Below are 19292 nucleotides of genomic sequence, written 5' to 3'. Positions count from 1 at the left end.
GTGCAGAAGTGTTTGAGAGGAACATGTTGAAGATGTAGGAGGAGATGAGTGGGAAGGTGAAATGAGATAAGATAATGGAGAGGAAACGGGGGGGGGGGGGGGGGGGGGAAGAATTTCGAGGAGAGGAGGGTCTACCTACTTATATACACGAGAGATCCATGGGTCGGGTCAAATAGGCTATGCAGCGATGCGGCAACAAGAGAGGCTTTCTGGCCATGATATGGCAAGAACGATGGTAGAACACACTTCTATGACTCTTTGCGCCCCAGGCACCAATGATCCGTAGTGAGCTCGGCGTGAGATCTGCAATGAGAGGGAAGGTGCCGCTGCAGTATCTGCTGCCGTACCTTGTTGTATCACAATTATTGAAGGCACTCGGGGCCAGTTGAGCCTCGGCGCCTTCTAGTCAAGGGACTGAGATGTCGGTCTGGATTGTTCTGACCATCTAGGCAGCTCTCGGTGGCAAGCTACTTCCGTTTTATGAGGCACTCGGTGGCTTTTCGTCGCTGCCAATGCATCGTGTCCGGTCCAGAGACCGGCGTTCCTGCTCACCCCCAAACTGAGTTGAAGCGGGCACACCGGATCCGACGGCGCATATCGAACGTCACTATTATATATAATAAAAGAAAACATTAGGGGAAACAAAAGAGAGAGAGAAAAAAAAGGAAGAAAAAAGAAGTAAAGAAAAAAGAGGAAAAGACGGGCGCAGAGTCTCCAAATTCGAATCATATATTGACCAAAACTTGACCATTGGCTCTTACTGGCTGACAGAACGGTGGGTGGAATTATACAAGACAAATCGCATAAATGGCAGTCACGTCAAACCCGGTGCTGTAGCGTCACTAGAACATTAATAATGTTATTTTTCTATGAAATATGCAATTTGGCACATGCATCTTCGGATTTGTGATTTCTAAATATCCAGGAATATATAAAGATAGGGAAAATTAGTCAACAATGTATTAAATGCTTGGTGCCTTTTTATGCTCTCGGCCAGAAGGCTAGAGAGATGAAGGACCCAGAAAATATCATTTTCATGCATTGCGTGTGTATTTGAAAGATATGACTAGAAGGTGATACATGAAGCTATTCCACCAAAGTCAATCCGTGGATCGGTCTGAAGATACCACGAATTTTTGCATCTTGACACCTTAACCCCCTCGAGAGGAGGTGAATGCACCCTTGATCCGTGTTTTTAGTGTGTTCTTGAATGCTGAAATCGTTTCATTCTTTGGTACTTTCTTTCCCCTTGAGGGTTCCTGCACAGGGTGATGCTCATCAACACGCTCAGGCTCTCTTACCTCAGGCTCTCTTACCTCAGGCTCTCTTACCTCAGGCTCTCTCCGTGTCGAATGTTCAAAACGGTCGTCTCTGTTCCACTGGATGTTGGAATTCTCAGAGTTAACGAAAGGGCTATTGTTATCTCTGGACAACAAAACGTCCATCTTCTGTACAACTTCTAGGTATAAAGAAGAGTTTCGATTCGGACCTAGCAAATTGCGCCGGGCCAACTTCCATGCAGCTCTGTTGTTTATCAATAGTTTTTGGTCCGAACTGATCCAGTTAAAAATATTGATAATAGACTCTGCCAGTGCCACGGATATCCGCCCTGTATCTTCAGCACGCTCTTTCGTGCTCCAGAATACTATGGACCATTCCACAAACATGCGGCCCCAGATCATGACATCAGTGGAGGCGAAGAATTGTGACACCAGAACCAAATCTGTGAACCATGGATTGCAGATCATTATTCCAGAACGGAGAAGAGCGATGAGGTCGCTGCCTGCGTCCCTTTCTTCTTCGAAAAGCTTTTCAAAAACTGTGAGCAAATCATCATGTATCTCGATAATTTTGACGGGCTTCTTGATGGTTCCTTGCGGATCAGGAAAGGGTAAGCCCTCAATAGGGTATTGGGAAGAAATGCCAATTTTAGCGCCTTCAGCTTCAGGATATGGGGGCAATCTGACAACGGGCTGTTGAGATATGAGATTGACACGGTTGTTGCAGAGGAACTTCAGGGGTGTATCTCCTTCTTCCAAGCCTAACAGTTGTAGTATGCTTTGGGAGTCCTTTGAATTCGTTCGGTGCGAGTGATCGCCAACACCTAGAAGGGACAGAAAGCGAAGCAGAGCTGCGTCCTTCTCCTCATTCGTGACAAAGTATTGTATTATCAGTTCCGTAAGGCACAGATGTAGACCTCCCGTTGCTGCGAAATCAAACTGTGCGAATGGGAGATTTGTGACACGGGGACCTGTCCACCCGGTCCACCCGGTCCGCCCTCCCGTGTACGACGTAGCATCGATCTGATCACGAGTGAAAGAATTAATGAACTGGAGCTGGCTTTTCCCCGTGGTCATTTCAGCTTCCTTGAGATGATATCGGGCCAGCTCTACGGGGCTAATCGATTCAGAGAACCTCATTCCCACCGTTGACGTAACGCCCATCATGCTCTGGGTCAAGTAGAACTTGCCAAGAAACGAATGTCCGTTTTCGTGCTGGTATTTCGCGCCGCTGTCCAAGAACAAGGTCTTGAATTTGGGACCAAGGACAAACTCACGCACCGTCTGATGCATGAGTTGAATGTACCACATTCTTTGAGGTACATAAGATAAACCCTTGACCTCGACTAAGCCACCGCATGCATTGGTGATCATCTTCTCTGTATGTGCGAATTCAGAGCCCTCGATGCCTTCATTCGTTCTACTGAGCTCAATAGCATTCCGACAGGCGTTGACTGTCTTTGAGGTGAAGGAAGCCAGAATCAGTGACACTTGAGAAAGAGTCAAGATCCCATCACTGCGCGTGACTATCTCTAAAAGCATATAAGCTTGCATCCTCAGTGAATGGTGACAACGCTTGACAATCTCCCCGTAGTAGTCTTTCAACTCCTTGGGGAGTCTATTCAGCTTTTCTCGAAGGGATTCGGGATTTGCTGTGGTCTCGTTCTCTTCGACCTCTTGGATGAGATCTCTGAGGGCCAGTCTTGCCCACAGAAAGACGCCACTTGCGGTTTCTGTAATCTCCGGAACCAAGGGTCCGAGAAGTTCCGCAACAGCTTCAAGGCTCTCCAGCGTTTGGTAACAATACGCTTGAATATCATTCGTAGTGTGTTCGTGTATTGAAAAGTTGGTGTGTTTGGAGAAGCTTATTTTAAAAGATTCCCACGAACGGCTGGAGAAGCAGATTTTCAAATTGGTCAGTCCGGAGCTAGACGCTTGATTTAGGTCGCTGAGAAATTCTTTGATGACATCTGGTGTGCCATCGTATTCATCAAGTGCATCGAAGAAGAAGCATATATCTAACTTGACCAGTTTTTGCCCAAGTATTTGACAGAGCATCTTCCATAGTTCACTCTGCTTCCATGCATGGCTTTGGAGTTTGGTCTTCAAGGCTTGCTCCTTCAACGGAAAGCTGACACTCACCAGCTCTTCAATTGCAGAGTTGAATATATCGGCTAGCCGGGGTTGCTGCCGGAGAATCTGAGCCAGTATACTTCTTAGTAGCCCATCAATAGACTTTTGGAGAACAGATCCACGATGATGGAAGAAGAAGGACGCAACTATCGGTCTTTCGGAATTCTTCCAATTATCGAGAAGGGCGCGTGTTCTTGGGTCATTGTAAATGAACTTCATCAGAGTTGACTTTCCAGACCCAGGCTTTCCCTGGATCCAGTAGAGTTTATCCCCAGAACGGAGCCACTTTGTGAATTCGAGCTCATCATTTTCAAATATCCACTCGAATGTATGCATAGCCCTGGCTTCAATTGCTTCATGTCTCTCGGATAGTTCTGGTACGTGAAGTACTGACACAAGTACTGGGCCAGTTAGCAATCATCATCTGTGTCATGCATACTTAGACAAGACTTACTGGCTGCAGTCACGGAGCTAACTATCTTCTCGTCTTGACGGATGTCCATAAAGGTAAAGCTCATGGACGGTCCAGAGCTTGGGGTGACTGTCGAAGGCTGGGCTTGTTGCTCGGCCACAGGGGGCCCCGAGATGTCAAATGCACCTGGCCTTCCTGAGGGTGAGGCAACGATACCGTCAATGATTTCGCGGATTTTTAACATGACTCTAGAGCAGTCTTCGTCATTTCTATGGTACTTGACAATACTGGAATGATCTTTGTTGATCGGGATAGTTAAATTCGCGTGTTCGCTTATGAGATTTGAAGTCGCTGACTCTTTTGAAACAAGGATTCTCCGATTGGCAGATTTACAAATCTTGCCATCCTGGGTTACCTGGTTCACTGATTAGGTTATGACAAGGGATGTGGTGATCTTCGACGCTCTTACTTCAAAAACGCCAGATGTCCGAGTCTCATAAGCCCAGATGACATTCATCCTGTGATTGAATTTGTGTGCCAGAAACCTTTTGTCCAGGTCAAGGAGGTATGGCGAGTTTAACGCCAGATCTTTCACGAGAGATCGGTTAGGCTGGTGCTGAACCAAATTCTGGAGGTGAGATTGTTCCATTCCAAGATTGGGTACTCCAAATAGAATGGCACCTCTAATGAGGTGCAGGATGTGAGTGTATTTCTCTCCACCTCTTGCCAAGTTGGAAATAGCTTCCTTGAAAACAATGCCTCCGAGACTGTGAGCCATCACGAGCATCTGAGGCGCCGTGGGCGACGCGAAGTCGGATGCCTCGAGGTGATTGATGAGAGAGATTGAAAGATCCGAGATGGATTGAAACGACGTTCTATCAGTCAAGTTTGTATCGTAACCATATACCCACACCCGCATCGTTGGGTGATGTTGTGGTAACTCGTCACGAAGCCATATGAACTCTTTTCTTCCGCCCTGAGGTTGCCACGAACCGAACGGATGGCTTGAAAGTCCTGAAATTGCGATACAGCTGCATTGACTTACATTAATACGGGGCTTCATGTCAATCAACAAGTTACTGACCTATACTTGTGTTCACGAGGCGGTAAGACATCGTGGAGAGGGGTCATGCCCCTGAAATGCGAGTCGAGAAGGAGACCGTGCACAAGGCGAGGATGCAAAATAGTCCATTCATCCTGATTTGGAGAGTCTTGAACGATCTGGGGGATTTCCTCAAACATGACTGTAGCTGTCTTGGTCGTCCCGGTCCAAGCACTGACCGTGACTGTGGCCAGAGAGCAGATCTCTATGCTGGCGACTTGCTGTCCTAGGGCCCAGCCGAGAAGTCCAGCGGCTTGAGTGTGGCTGCTTATATAAGAGGGTAATCCACGAAGTCGATACACCAGGCTGGTCAAATGAGGCGCCATCTTGCCTCGTGCGGGCCCACGAAGCCTGCCTCAGGCCGCCGCCTGCAAAAGGGGCCTTGCCGTTGAAGTTTGTGCTCTACACCGGCGATAAGGTTGTTACACTAATAAGAGAATCGCATCTTGGACGGTTGGATGTCTTTTCGATCCGGGTGCTTCGTAATCTGACGGTAACCCAGCTTTGCGGATGCGCATTCGCGTTGCAGGCTGAACTACCCCGCCCGTCGATTACGGACATGGGTGAAGAAATCAGATGATCTGATACGTACACCCTACCCATGTGATGCAGCTGAGTCCCTAATATGCTGTAAAGATCACTTATAAATTCAATGAATGATGGCTAGAAGTGGTAGCACCAAATTCGAGCATGTTAAATAGCATGATGAAAATAAAAAATGCTTCACAACTCATCTAGGCGTCTGTACAAATACGGTAGACAATTATCAAGAGATTACGATAGATGCGCATTTGAAAGGCCTCGACTCGTGCGTGTATCTTTGTTTCTGCTCGAAAATGGAATTGTGAACTTTGTCTTGACAACGGGATCCGACCTCTGGAAAGGGCTTTCACTAGAAGATTTGAGCTTGAGTATTCAAGTGTGGGGCCTCTGGAACGCTGTATGAAGTACAGGATCATCGGGGGGTTCGTAAGCCAAAAGAATTGCATCCAATTTGCAACGGCCAAACGTGGCATAGAGGAAATGAATATAAATACAAAAACAAAAAGGTTCGACCATGTATGTATATGGTCGATTTGATTGAGTCCCTCGAGCCGGATTTGAACCGGCGACCTGTGGATATTCCTGGATTGGAATGGTATCAATTACAGTCCATCGCTCTGCCAACTGAGCTATCAAGGGCGCGGATGAGAGGATTCGCCGTTAAAGGGTGTCATGTTTAAAAGCTATCTGTGAATGCAGCAGCCTGCTGCAATGACAATGCGAAATTGAGGTCGGCCACGACAGAGATATTCCAAAATCTCGCGTTGCTACGTGTGGGTCTTGATGCTCAGCGCCATGGTGTAAAATTCAAGCCATCTTGGGTAGTCAAAAATTTGCTTCAGTTTTTTATTCTCGGGTTATGAGCTGGGCTTCTACGGCGTGACGGAATGCAGCGGGGTACCCATCCACTGAGTTCAGGTGTTAAAGACAATGGCTAGCCATCATATGTGGCTGTAAACGCTAAATGGAACTTTGCTTGGTACATCCTTTTACGTAGGTACCATTTTCGACACTTCAACCCCTTAGCCAGTATTCGGATTTTGATATGAGCATGTTCCTATGTCCATACCTAACTAAGAAGAAGTAAATAGAAAAGGTGCACGAGTGGGCGAATCTTCTCAGATTGACTGTATGTGAGCCGTTACGGAGCGGGCTCTGTTCAACAAGTGCACTGTTGGCTTGGCGGGGTACATATGACACGAAGGCCGCCACGCTTTCATTATCCCTTCAATGTTGCAAGCCAGAGATTGATAAAGTCCTCCAAAATGGATTTCTGCAGCAACTAATTATGTATATCTATTGTCCACTTACAGGTACAACATTGCAAACCCCCAAGCAAGGTACAAGGCGCAGAATGCACGTCAGTTTTGATTCGCAGAGCCACGATGAGAGAACCAGAGCGAACCAAAGTGCCCGTCCGAGCCGCCGACGCAGACCCTATTTGAGAAGGGGGATGTTTACTACGTAAATAAATGTACGGAGACGTACCAAGTGGGGTAGCTCCGGGCGGGAAGGTCATGCAGGTGATGATTGACAGCAACCTAGTCACCAAGTTTGTCCCGAGTCCTACAGGTAAGGTTACGCGCTCTACCGAATCCATCACCTAAAAAATGTCAGCTTTTTCTTGGCTTCCACCAACGCCCGAGCACTTATTTCCAGCCTCCCCTTTTGCTCTCGTCAGCCATGTCTCTGCAACATGTTCAATTGACGCGATCTGTCAGGACGTCTTCTATACATGTCTCGGATATGGACCTATACTTTGCGACAATTTACTATATCGCTGCCGCTCTCATGCCATAGTAAAGGCTGACAAGTTGCAATGCCGCCCTACAAAAGACTTATTATTTCTTGTGACGGAACATGGCTAGACAGTAATAGTGGCATTCGGAACTACTCCCTGTTTGGCACCAACGAGAAAGTCGCGATCCCATCCAACATAACACGTCTCTGTCGCGCTCTGTTGCCAGAGTCCAGGGGTGGAGTCCAGCAGATTGTGTTTTATCAGTCGGGTGTCGGCAGCACCGGCGGGCTCTTTGGCCATTTGAGTGGCATCTTTGGTCATGGTTTGGGAGAAAACATTAGACAAGCTTACACCTTTATTTGCAATGTATGTCAACTGGACACAAGCATCATTCTTCGTGGTCTCATGGCCCGACTAATTAATTGTCCAGAACTACCAAGAGGGTGATGAGATATTCCTGGTCGGCTTTTCACGCGGCGCCTTCATTGCGCGCAGCATTGGGTCTCTCATCTCCAGCATTGGCATACTGACCCGAAGCGGACTTGGGGCCTTCTACCCTATCTTTAAAGACTGGGAGAATCAGAATATTCCCGGATACACGCCAAAACTTGAGACACATTCCTGGCCGCTCCGCCATCGTCCCGTATTCCAGGCTGGAAGTAAGCATTACTGGCACAGGCTGGTGGATGCTGGGTTATCTGGGCCCGCGATCCCCGCCATCAAGGCAATTGGCGTTTTCGACACTGTAGGTTCTCTGGGTGTGCCAACCATAAAACTGTTCAAGATTCCAGTCTATATGCATTCCACACGCGAATATGCTTTCACAAACACCGAGGTACCTCCCAATGTCGAGTACGCCTTCCAAGCTCTGGCTCTAGACGAACGACGAGCACCATTTTCGCCAACCGTCTGGGAATCACCTAAACCTGGCTCGGGCGCGGTGTTGTTACGACTCCGGCAATGCTGGTTTCTTGGAGCTCACTCGGGGGTGGGAGGCGGCTATGAAGACACATCATCCTCGGACATAACACTTGCTTGGATGATCACTCAGCTTTCCCCATTCCTGGCGTTTGACAGATCGTACATCCAAAGGCAGCGTGAGCAGAATGTCGAATTTTACCATCGCAAGCGTGTACGTGTGCTTTCATGGGCCATGGGTCTATTGCAGGCTTCAGACACGAAATTGTACTCGACCATCACTGGAAAGCAGATACGCACTCCGGGAGAGTATTGTGTCACAGATCCAATCACTGGGGAAACCACTGACCAGCGCCTTACTGATACATGCGAGTTTATCCATTCATCTGTGCGCTACAGAATCAGGCACAAGGGTGCGGCGTTGGTGAAAAGCGCCGATGATTACGATATTATGGACAAGACCCTTTACCAACCAGAAGCGCTCAGAGACTTCAGATACATTAGGAACGCAAAAGCCGATCGTTATGGCGGAGAGTATTGGCGAGGATATGAGAAGTGGGTAAAACGGAATCCCGATGGCACAGTGACATGGATTGTCGAGGACACGATTGAACCAGAGACGGCGGAAATGGACCTTCTGAAGGGCTGGTCACGATCGCGCTCGGAAAAGAGAAGGCGATGACAGAATCACAGGATCAAAGCCATGAACGCAGCTATTGGCATCTTTCAGCTCGGAATTGACAATAAAAAGAGGCGGGTGCCACGTCTTGCGCGCTGAATATGGTTACACCTGCTCGGTTCTGGCCCAGCCAGTTCTTCTAGGCGTGGTTCTGAATCAGCTGGTAGCTCTCTACTTTGTTTATACCTCTTGGCCACCAAGACAATGTTTTGAGCTCCTCGCCACCATCAGGTGTTATTCGCCGGACGACCATGGTAAAGTCTTGTCCCCATCGGTCGGCATCGAAAAAGAAGCTATGCTGCCGCGTAGTCACATCGCCTTCCTGTACACCTGCTTTAGCAGCCCTAGACGATGTATCCAGGTCTTTCACAGTGCCCCCCGAGCGCGACAAACTGTCTTCGCTGAATCCGAGACAAAACTCCTCCTGGTCTTGGCGCTGCAAATTCCAGTCTAGACCCTCAGCGACGCGCAGGAAGTCAGTCGGCAGGACGATCGGGATCGCTTCGGACATGTCTTGATATCCTCTCACAACGTCGGGGCCTAGCTCTTTCTCAAGAATAGCATTCCATATAGCGATACCGTGAGGCTGTTCCTGCCTTCGGAGGTGTATCATCTCAAGTATCAGCTCATCCAAGGAACGCCCCCCGGACTTCTTCAGCTGATACGCCAGAAGAAGAAAGTACATCATGCCGCGTTGATAGGGAATTCTATTCACATGTCCACCAGCCCAGAATCTGCTCTGGATATCCTTATTCTTAACTTGGCGATCGGGATTTGTATAATAGCCTGAAATATGGATATTCAGCCGGCGAACGAAGTCTTGTTCAGTGAAAACACCAAATCTGAAGGGGAGGAAAAGCGAATAGTATTCGGCGATGCCTTCATTCCACCAACCATCCGCCATCTCCTCAAGTGTTGGGCCGCCGGCGGAATGGCCAAGCCGTGGCCAGTTGTGTATAGTCTCATGCATCAAAAATTCATCGATCCCGTCCTCGTCGCGCGGTGCAACCGTGGTCCAAGCAAAGACAAAGCCACGGTGGAGGCCTCGACCGGAGACGCACTTCTGGATATTCCGGCGAATGAAAATACGATATGTCGGGTCCGGGTCGCCAAAGAACTGAGCCATCTTTGGATACAATGCGTGCATTTTGGCACTCAGAGCTTTTGCATCAAATGGTGGGCTCGATAGCCAGTACGTGCCAAATGGCCCTTTCGTCTCGCCAGAGGGGTAGCTTTGCAATGGCCCAACAGCAAAGAAGCACTCATCAAGTACTGTGGCCTTTACCTGTGCTGTAACCGTGACGCCTTCGCCGAGCGAGCATGCTGCACGTGTGTCTTGCGGGGCCGACGACAAATCCCATTCAATAGTCGTGTCCAGGACGTCATTTGTAGCGGGACGGAGTATGAAGGCCATACCAGCCGAAGTCAACCCACCACCATCCCGTTCAAGAGCTATCTGAGGCCCACAAGGGCTTGACTCTGTCGCGTCCCAAGGTGTCGCCGTATACTCTACAGATACTTCTCCAGGCGCAACGTCTCTCCCGGCGTGAAACATGCGACGTCGCCCGTCTTTGGAGTCGGCAGCGTACAAAGGGAGAGAACCATTGGTATCACGAATGGTCACGTCGCTTGCGGTGTATTGCACAGTCTTAATAGGGCCTCGGGCCAACACATGGTGGAAAAGAATGTCATCTTTGACCTTGTCGGGAAGGGTGAGAATCATGCGCACACTGATTGAGTGCTGCTCTGGGTCGCAGTCGAGATGCGGTGTGAGTATGAGTCGCAGCGATGTCATATTGTAGATGTCGCGAAGTTGGGGATTTCAAATTAAGGATCACTATCTCAATGAACTACGTCTATTGATATAGTCTTGTCTCATCATCTATATATCCGAGCTTCGCTGTTGATAGGACTACAGCATTGTGCGGGGTATGCCGTGAGTGAGATAGGAGCTTAGAGTCCTGTCCAGGACTTGGGCGATTCCGTGCCGCATGATTGCAATTGACAGTACCCACAGGAAACTACGTGATTGCAGATCGTTATGCCAACCCGTTATGTTATCTAAGAGGGCATGACTTTCTTCGGGGAACAGTAGGCACCACTGACGGAACCATTAATCGATGCTCATGTAGTTATTTCTTCTCCTTTGCTCTGGCTAGCTAGTAGGCCAGCATTAACCAGTATAAAAATGCGCTAAAAGTAGATCGGATTTAGTGCATTCAGCAAAACAGTTCCAATCTACTTCCAAATACCTGAAAGAATCAGATGAGCACCTTATTGGATTCCCATCTCCCAATCAAGGAACCAACTCCGGCTCCGACAGCCTGCAGCTTTTGCATGTCCTTCTGCAAATCGTCCTTGGTGAGTCCCAGCCAGACTGCCATCCACCTCCCGCTCAGCCAGACCGTGGCAGGGTCCCCAGACGCCCAGACGCTTCCGGGCACGATCGGTTCCCGCAGCTCTAGGGTATTTGTCGCGCTCTCCCCGGGACCCAACGTCACCAGCGACTCGGAGCCCGGCGGCATTGCCCGGCTAATCTTGAGCGCGTTGATGCGGATCGGCTCCGTCGTACCAGCGGGTATGACGGATACCAGGCCCAGAGCCAGTGCGGCGGGATCCAATGGAGACTCCCATTTGAGGATCGTCGCAACCTCGGAGGAATGTGTGTTTTTGACTGATACCGAGATAATTGGGGGATTCTTTGATGTCACGGAGACATTGGTTTGAAGGTTTACCAGGAATGATTCTTGCGTCATTGTGTTTTCCCGCCTTGCAGCGACGGATGCAAAGTGAGCAATGAAGAAGGGCTTTTGAGCCTTGATAAGTCCAAGGCAACGATTCTATTGAGTCGCCAGTCAATTCAAATCTTCAACTCTCCAAGGAACGGGCATCATTTGAATAGAAACAATGGCCGTAGATGGGAGCCCGACATCGTGCGATTTCCAAGATGTAGTGAATAAATGCCCTGGTCTCGCTTACCAGCTAGCACGTCCCTAAATATTCTTTATACTATGCATCCACTGTAAAAAGTCTCTTGGCATCACCTACAATTAAGCATAGTGGATTAGCATACCCAGCATCCCTGGCCCAGCGGCAGTTTGAAGCCTAGGGGTCTTCTACAGAGTAAGCACTTTTTCCCACCTTCACAACAATTGCCACTTGATTTTCCCGATCTGTCTCTTCATGTCTCCGGCTCCAAAAGGTCTTACCTGCCCTGTCAAGGTCTTGCAGTCTGATAGAAGGACTATTCCGGAGCATGAAAGCCCGTATTACCAGGAAGTCAACTTGCGCTGTGCAACCTACCTATGGACTAACGTGTTTCGTCGCATCTGCCACGTGCTGTATGGCACACCGAAGCGCGTCAATCTACCTGATATTCTTACTACACGATGGCTATTGTCACTGGCCCACTTCCATTGCTGGGATCCCCCACAAGGTCAATATGTCCGATACCACAAGTGCAACGGGCAAAGTTTAAGTTTAAATACAAATCGTGGAATAAAAAATCTTCCAATTTTTTGGATTTCAATGGAGCCATGCTTGCCATGTTTAAATCCCCGTATTCTACCGTTAGAGCACACAATCGTCCAATCTTGGGATGATTTAGAAACCCCATCAGGTTCTAGCCTCTCTTTTTAAGACCCCACTGAACATGGCCAGAATGTTCCTCTCAGTCCTTACAATATATCGCAGGCCCTGTCAATTACCTAATGAGCTCACCCACAATGCCTGTCGTGTAGCAGGAGCTTGATTGCTACTCTATGGCAACCGGGTTCGGGTTGGTGGAAGAGCACGGCTTCGTCAATCCGAGTACGCTTCTTTGAGCCTCGCAACGGACCCTGGGAAGACTTGGCGGCGGCACTGGGAGCTATACATGCCAAGCATCTCGCAACCCCTTGTTCTCTCGTTGCTTCCCATGCTACCCTCCGCATTTCGCTTAGCCATGTGCCGGCATATCGCTAATGGTGGCTGTGGCGCTCAAGACGATGGAGAAAGGGGAAGAAAATATCAGTCGGCAAGGAGAAGATAAATATCAGCATTCCGCCATGGTGAGAAGAAGCTGTTCACAATCGTTACTACCGACGTTGACTTGAAATTGTTCTTCCATCCGTTCATTTTTCTTCGATTCTGTCTCTCCTTGTATTCTTCTTGGAGCTGGTATAGCTTTCCCATCCCCAACATGAAGGCCGCGCCGATTATTTCTTGTCTCGCCTCTCTGGCCAATGCTGCTGTCGTCAGTCTTGACAAAAGGGCGTATTCCTCGTCTCCTCTTGTTGTTGAAATTGAGCACGTCGGAAACAGTGAGGTCAAGGCCAGCATCACCAACACTGGAGCCACTTCTTTGAAGGTGTTGAAGGCTGGAAGTATTCTGGACGAGTCTCCAGTTGAGAAGTCCAAGGTTTCACAAGGCGGTAAGTAACTCAATCTTTCTGCTTGTATTGTTTCTCTATCGTTTCTCTTTTCCCCTTCTCTTCTTTCCTTTTTTCTTGAAAGTTTCCTGCTTCGTCTTTTTGTCCATCTCCAGCTGTTCACTTAGCTGTAAAGTGGAAAATAGTTTGTTAATTTGATTTCTTTTTCAGATAGCAAGGTTGCCTTTACTGGTCTGCGCCTATATGTTCACACAGAAGATTTGAGCGACTCTGCCTTCCAAACTATTGCAGCTGGAGAAACGGTTGAAGTCCAATGGGACGCGGCTCAAGTGCACGATCTCAGCACGGGTGGCGACTTCAACATCACGGCTGCCGGTAGCTTGCGATACGCCGAAGCGGATAGTAACAAGATTGCTGGCCAAGTCTTGTACAACTCCAATGTTGTCCAAGCTGCCGTCGACGGCGTCAAAGCGGCCAAGGTTCATACCGCTTTCCGTGCGGCGACGAAGAATAAGCGGGTTACAGTCCAGAGCGACTGCAGCAGCTCTAAGCAGAGTACTGTTGATGCCGCTATCAGCGTTGCCAAGACTTACGCAACAAACGCCGCCGCCGCCGCAACTGCCGGAACCAATATGGAGGAGTACTTCAAGTCGACGTCAAGCAGCACCGAGAGCGCTGTCGCGGAGGTCTTTGACACCATCGCCTCGAGCGTCTTCAACAGCGACTCGAGCGGCGTGGCGCTGTACTGCACGGACATTGGAAATGCATGTTCCGATGGTGTTGTGGCTTATACTCAACCGGGATCTGACGAATACATCGTCGTGTGCGACTATTGGTTCCAGTTTCCCGCGACTGGTTCAACCTGCCATGTTGCCGACCAGCCTTACGTGTTGATCCACGAGTCTACTCACCTGACTGAGGTCAAGGGTACCGACGATGTTTGCTACGGCTACGAGGGCTGTGTCACTGATATCAGTGCTTCGGAAGAGCTCGATAACGCTGACACATACGCGCTGTACGCGAACTCAATCGCAGTAGGCTGCTAAGCTAATAATACAAAACTGTCCGCCAACCTGGATGAGTCATTATTTCTTTTCAACATTGTAAATAGCTTCTCGATTTTCTGTATCTTTGGCCTCATGTTCAGTTTAGTACGTGCTACTCAATATTACCACGACGTTGTTTTCCTGCTCTTGAGCTCGGCTTCCATGATTGTCACAGCCTCGTCACGATGCTTCTTCATATCGATGTCCAAGATGAAATCCCATCTTTGTAGCAAGGTGCCTGGATGTTTGGCGCAGAAATCCATTTCCTCGCTATTGCCAGTCAGAATTTCACCTGTCACGCGGCTGGATTCAACGATACGCTGAGTGCGTGGGCGACGAGTCTTGTCGTATGCTTTCAACGCCGCCAGAGCATCATCAGTCGTTTCTGATCTCCCAAGCAGCGTTGAAAGGATGAGGCTATCTTCGATGGCCATACCACCACCTGATCCATGCCAGGGAGTTGTGGCGTGAGCAGCATCTCCCATAATACAAAGAAGTCCAGAGACATATGTAGGTGCTGGTGGATATTCCCATAGATAGATGGCGTGATGCTCTGATTGACGACAAAGCAGCTGGATTCCATGTTAGTGCTTGAGAATCAGTAACTGAGAGCCACGAACCTCATCTACAGCATTGACAAGATGCCTAGGCTAATCTTGGTAGAGCGTTTTGAGTTCATTTGACTTAACATGGCGGTGCCAATGATCGGGAGACACATTTTCGTCCTTGGAGGCCACAACAAACTGAACTAGCTGTCCACCTTGCAAAAGATTATGGAGCACGTAAGTGCCTTTTCCAATACAAGAGTACTCGCGAGCCTCTTCAATATCAATAGTTCCATCGCCAAGGCTTTCTTGGGCCTCTGCATACGGCTGAAGGGTCATGATGACCCAAACTCCCGTGTTCCTCGGGGCAGCTGAAGGATCGTCGCCGAGTACGACTTTTCGAACAGTGCTGTGAATACCGTCGGCACCTATCAGAATATCACACTCGTGGGTAGTCCCATCGGTGAAATGGAGCGTGACGGGTCCAAGTGCATTTCGCTCAACTCGGTCAAGCTTCTTTGCCGTGTGCATGCGCTCTTGAGGAGCATCAGCCAGCAGTTTCTTAAGGAATGGTGCACGATGCACAATGCTTGTCAGACGCTGTCCTGCCGTCTTCTCATCCACTTCGTCCACGACTTTGCCTTGTTCTTCGCCTTGCGCCAACATGAAACGAACTCCTCGCATCGGAACGGCCCCAGCCCGCTCAAGAGCCTGGACGATTGAAGGTCCCATGAGGTCCAGAGCCGCCAAGGCATTGCGCGTCACCCCAATTGCCAAGCCCGCTTCCTTGAAGGCCGACGCAGACTCGAAGATGTGCACGTCCAGGTGCTAATATTGCTGAAGTGCATGATATAGGGATGCACCTGCTAGTCCGCCGCCACATATGGCCACTCGAATCTGAGACATGCTGCTGGAATTGGAGTTTGCTGATTATCAAAGAATTGGATCGACGTGTACTCTCGATGTTGAATGACAAGGTGCTGCATATTGATATCATTCAGAGTTCGAGAAAGCGTGAAATGTATGTAAACAAGAATGTCTGATAGGTCTGGCGTCGAAAGCCAACTCGTTGGTTAGTACATATGCAGACGCTCAAACGTGCATGCAGATCCATGCGGTCCCAACTCATTGCTTGCTGTATATGCCGTTGGCGCTTCGGGATGCAAGGAGACATGTATATACAGAGAATGCGGCACAGTTGGGAATGCAGCGGGGGGTTTCTCAAGTCACTATGCGTGTTGCCTGCAATCTAACTACGAGTCCAGTATGTACATATAGTAGCTGGCTCAAAGAATCCATTCAATTACAGTGTGATGGATCTTGACCAATAAAAGGTTTCGCCTATCAAACACGTCACCTACACCACAGCTAGTTGATCTTGAATTACATAATAATTACAGTTTATGGCTATACCCACGTTGCCTTGATAATATCGGCAGCCTTTTCCGAGATGGCATACGTCGTTCCCATCGTGTGCGCCGACACCAACAAGGGCATAATCGAGGCGTCGACGACGCGCAAGTTCTTAACGCCGTAGACATTCAAGTTTGAATCAACAACACCGCCCATCTCACGCGGCAGCATGGCGGACGTACCCACCGGATGCCAGGCCGTCGTCAGCACACCCTTGACGTACAACTCGAGCGCAGCTCTCCCCTGCACCAGCGGACCCGGGGTGACATCGACCAAACCGATTTCCTGCATCTGCGGCGTGGCAATGAGCTTGCGGTAGAATTCCTGCGAGTCGACAAGTTTAGCCATGTCTGCAGGGTGAGTGGCGTAGCGCGGGTCGACGGCCGGGTTCACAAAGGGGTCTTTGGTGACGGGGCGCACCGTCCCCCTCGACAAGGGCGACATGAGCACGTTGACAACCTCGAAGCCGCCACCGAACCAGATCATTTCTGCGCCAGCCGTGGTGCCGTTGATAGTCATGCCGCGGATAGCGTCCACTTGGGCAGCGTATCCGGCGGCAACGTCGGGGTGTGTGTCGGGTGGCAGATAGGTGAGCGATGTGTCTGTATCCATGCTGGCAAGGACCTGGGCAGCAATTTCCTTGCTGGAGGACATGTTGTTATCTGGCAGAATGATGCTATTAGTCGTTGAGCTTGTCGGGAAGTTGTGAGAACTCACATGGTATAAACGCCAGACAGTCACCTGCCTCGGTCCAACGACCGGTTCGATTGCTGTAGTACAGGTCGCCTTGTTCGCTATCGAGAATTGGGTTCAGCCATTCCTCGGGCTCATTTGGGATACCCAACCCAACTGGTTAACACAAATATTTAGAGTCAGTGTCACTACAATGAGAGACCTTGAAGTCGGCTTGACTGGGCAGAGCGACAAACCTGCGCCAACATTCCATGCACCAGGATGGTCCTGCAAATTGGCACCCACGCCTGGCAGGTCGACTATGATGTCAATATCCAGGGCCTCGAGCACCTTTGCATCACCGATACCGCTCAATTGCAGCAACTTAGGTGTTTGAATAGCACCACCCGAGACAATTGCCTCCTTTGTGACGTTCACCGTGGTACGAGGAGACAAAGCGGATTCGGCAAACTGTAATGAAACTTTGTAAGCTGGGTACTGGTCTCGCAAAAGAAAAGGGTGATTTGAACGTCGACTCACCTCCACGCCAGTGACAATAGTGGTGCCATCCGCCGTATCGTTGGTCATAATGAGCTTCGTCACCATCGTGTTCACGATAACGTCAATGTTATCCCTTGGTGTGCCGCCAGCACCAAAGATGGGATCGAAGTAGGCAATCCTGGCATCCACTCGGGACTGATTAGTGTGATCGAGGGCGTGGGGGCTGAAGAAGGAGCCCAGCGGATCACAGAGCGGATCATATGCTCGTTTAATCCCTAACGAGTCCAGGCCTTCCTGCCAAAGACCTAAATCATACCAGATTAGCAATCCTGTTGTTCCCCGTTGAACTATTTGGGAAAGTCTCAAGGACATGGTGCATACTGTTCTGTGGATAGTGCCACGCACTGTAGCCACTTGCTACCTGGCCGTCGAAGCCGTGACACGCCTCGTCGTATGTGATATCGAACTCGGCGACCTGTTCAGAAGTTGGAGGAGTATATTTCTCGGCCTAAAACTGTAAGAATCATGACTCGAAGCTCCAATGGCACTTTAAGAGTTGCAAAGTTGAAACATACCTTGCGATAGTATGGCGTGATGCCCTCCCAGTCCCATCCAGGATTTCCAAAGTTTGCCCACGCCTCAAACTCGGCTGGAGCACCGAGGTTCATCAACATGATGTTAATCGAGCTTCCTCCACCAAGTAGACGGCCCTGCTCTAAAGAGACTGGGCGTAAAAGTAGTTCTGTTTGTGGTACTGTCAACAACTCCCATTGATATTGAAGTTCCAGGGCACTCAGAGGCTGCCATCGTGGGATCATGATGGCTTTCTCGTAGTCGTGGCTTGATGCCCAATTAGAAACAATACTTGAACAACTTTCCAGGGCAGCTTTGATACCTACAGTGGCCCCGCCTCGATGAGGAGGACTGTGACGGAGCTATTCTCCGAGAGTCGGTTGGCAAGCGTCATTCCGCCTGGGCCGCCGCCGACGATTACATAGTCATACGCATCGCGCAGGTTGCCGTTGCCGACGAGTTGGGCGCTGGCAATAGAGGCAGCCGCAGAGAAGGCCAAAATGCAGCGCATCATGGCTTGAGTTCGATATCCCATTGTGGCACAAAGAGTGAGTGCTTGTTTCTTTCGGGCGGTTGAGTAAACGAATGAGGACACCGGAAAATGGCACCTTACATACTACAAGCCAACAGACACAACATCTGGATCATACATCATCAAAACCTACCTATTAATTGAGCTTTGCATAAAATAATAATCTCCTTGGAATCCGTCGAGTCATGATTTCCTCGTGAACATGAGCGCATGCATCAACAGAATTTGACGCTTTGGACCTGCATGTCAGCCCACAAACCTAAACCCCTGTAGTAATTGACGATTAGATTGCTGCTTTTCGACACAGCACCACAAGAAACGTGCAGAAAACGTGTAGCGTGTAGGTAGTATAACGAGGTGGTATTCCGGGTGGGACTATATCTAGTTCGGTATGACTGGCAGTTCCCGAGGTTGGGGCCATTTCATGGGGAAGCCAAGAAATATGGGCGCTCAGGATTTTACTCTTTTCGTCCATTATGTCTGACCATATACCCCCGCACCAAGGCCGCACGCCTCCATTCTAGGCACAGCTGCATTCTGCCATGGCAGTCATGCAGGAATTCTACTTCACATGCAGGTCGCAATCACCACGCCCCCTCATGGCTTATTCCGTAACCTTTCTCCTCTCCGGCCGAATGCTGGAATTGCCTCGGGAACAACAATATGTCTGATGTTGTCAATGTTCGCCATCCCGCCCTGGTGGAGCCTCACCCCGAAAAGGGATACCCGATTCAGCCGCAATCTCCGTTGATTTCGGGATGCACGCCGTGAATGTGGGATGCAGAATGGCAGAGCATCCTGCTTGTCTGTATTGACGTTGTCAGAATATGCT

The 19292-nt window shown here is 49.4% G+C and overlaps 6 protein-coding genes across 6 annotated transcripts; 2 read left to right on the top strand and 4 right to left on the bottom strand.

The window, feature by feature from the left end:
- Positions 1 to 1151: 1151 nt before the first annotated feature.
- On the bottom strand, positions 1152 to 5253 carry PFICI_12295 (uncharacterized protein; the record flags this gene model as incomplete). The annotated part of the gene is made up of 4 exons (XM_007840876.1): positions 1152 to 3814; positions 3868 to 4240; positions 4295 to 4856; positions 4910 to 5253. 4 exons carry the CDS (start codon positions 5251 to 5253, stop codon positions 1152 to 1154), a joined length of 3942 nt encoding a protein of 1313 aa, XP_007839067.1.
- Positions 5254 to 7289: 2036 nt separating this feature from the next.
- On the top strand, positions 7290 to 8811 carry PFICI_12294 (uncharacterized protein; the record flags this gene model as incomplete). Its single annotated transcript, XM_007840875.1, has 2 exons — positions 7290 to 7577; positions 7642 to 8811. The coding sequence occupies 2 exons, from the start codon at positions 7290 to 7292 to the stop codon at positions 8809 to 8811; spliced, it is 1458 nt and encodes a 485-aa protein (XP_007839066.1).
- Positions 8812 to 8947: 136 nt separating this feature from the next.
- Positions 8948 to 10603, bottom strand: PFICI_12293 (uncharacterized protein; the record flags this gene model as incomplete). Its single annotated transcript, XM_007840874.1, has 1 exon — positions 8948 to 10603. One exon carries the CDS (start codon positions 10601 to 10603, stop codon positions 8948 to 8950), a length of 1656 nt encoding a protein of 551 aa, XP_007839065.1.
- A 466-nt stretch (positions 10604 to 11069) lies between these two features.
- On the bottom strand, positions 11070 to 11564 carry PFICI_12292 (uncharacterized protein; the record flags this gene model as incomplete). Its single annotated transcript, XM_007840873.1, has 1 exon — positions 11070 to 11564. The coding sequence occupies one exon, from the start codon at positions 11562 to 11564 to the stop codon at positions 11070 to 11072; it is 495 nt and encodes a 164-aa protein (XP_007839064.1).
- A 1424-nt stretch (positions 11565 to 12988) lies between these two features.
- On the top strand, positions 12989 to 14224 carry PFICI_12291 (uncharacterized protein; the record flags this gene model as incomplete). The annotated part of the gene is made up of 2 exons (XM_007840872.1): positions 12989 to 13220; positions 13389 to 14224. 2 exons carry the CDS (start codon positions 12989 to 12991, stop codon positions 14222 to 14224), a joined length of 1068 nt encoding a protein of 355 aa, XP_007839063.1.
- A 122-nt stretch (positions 14225 to 14346) lies between these two features.
- PFICI_12290 (uncharacterized protein) lies at positions 14347 to 18463 on the bottom strand (the record flags this gene model as incomplete). Its single annotated transcript, XM_007840871.1, has 9 exons — positions 14347 to 14796; positions 14914 to 15597; positions 16183 to 16844; positions 16900 to 17031; positions 17112 to 17325; positions 17395 to 17660; positions 17737 to 17863; positions 17931 to 18195; positions 18255 to 18463. The coding sequence occupies 9 exons, from the start codon at positions 18461 to 18463 to the stop codon at positions 14347 to 14349; spliced, it is 3009 nt and encodes a 1002-aa protein (XP_007839062.1).
- Between the last annotated feature and the right edge of the window lie 829 nt (positions 18464 to 19292).

This window comes from Pestalotiopsis fici, assembly GCF_000516985.1.
Source record: "Pestalotiopsis fici W106-1 unplaced genomic scaffold PFICI_Scf_10, whole genome shotgun sequence".
In the NCBI taxonomy this organism is placed as follows: domain Eukaryota; kingdom Fungi; phylum Ascomycota; class Sordariomycetes; order Amphisphaeriales; family Sporocadaceae; genus Pestalotiopsis; species Pestalotiopsis fici.
This window is presented reverse-complemented; position numbering and strand designations above follow the sequence as displayed.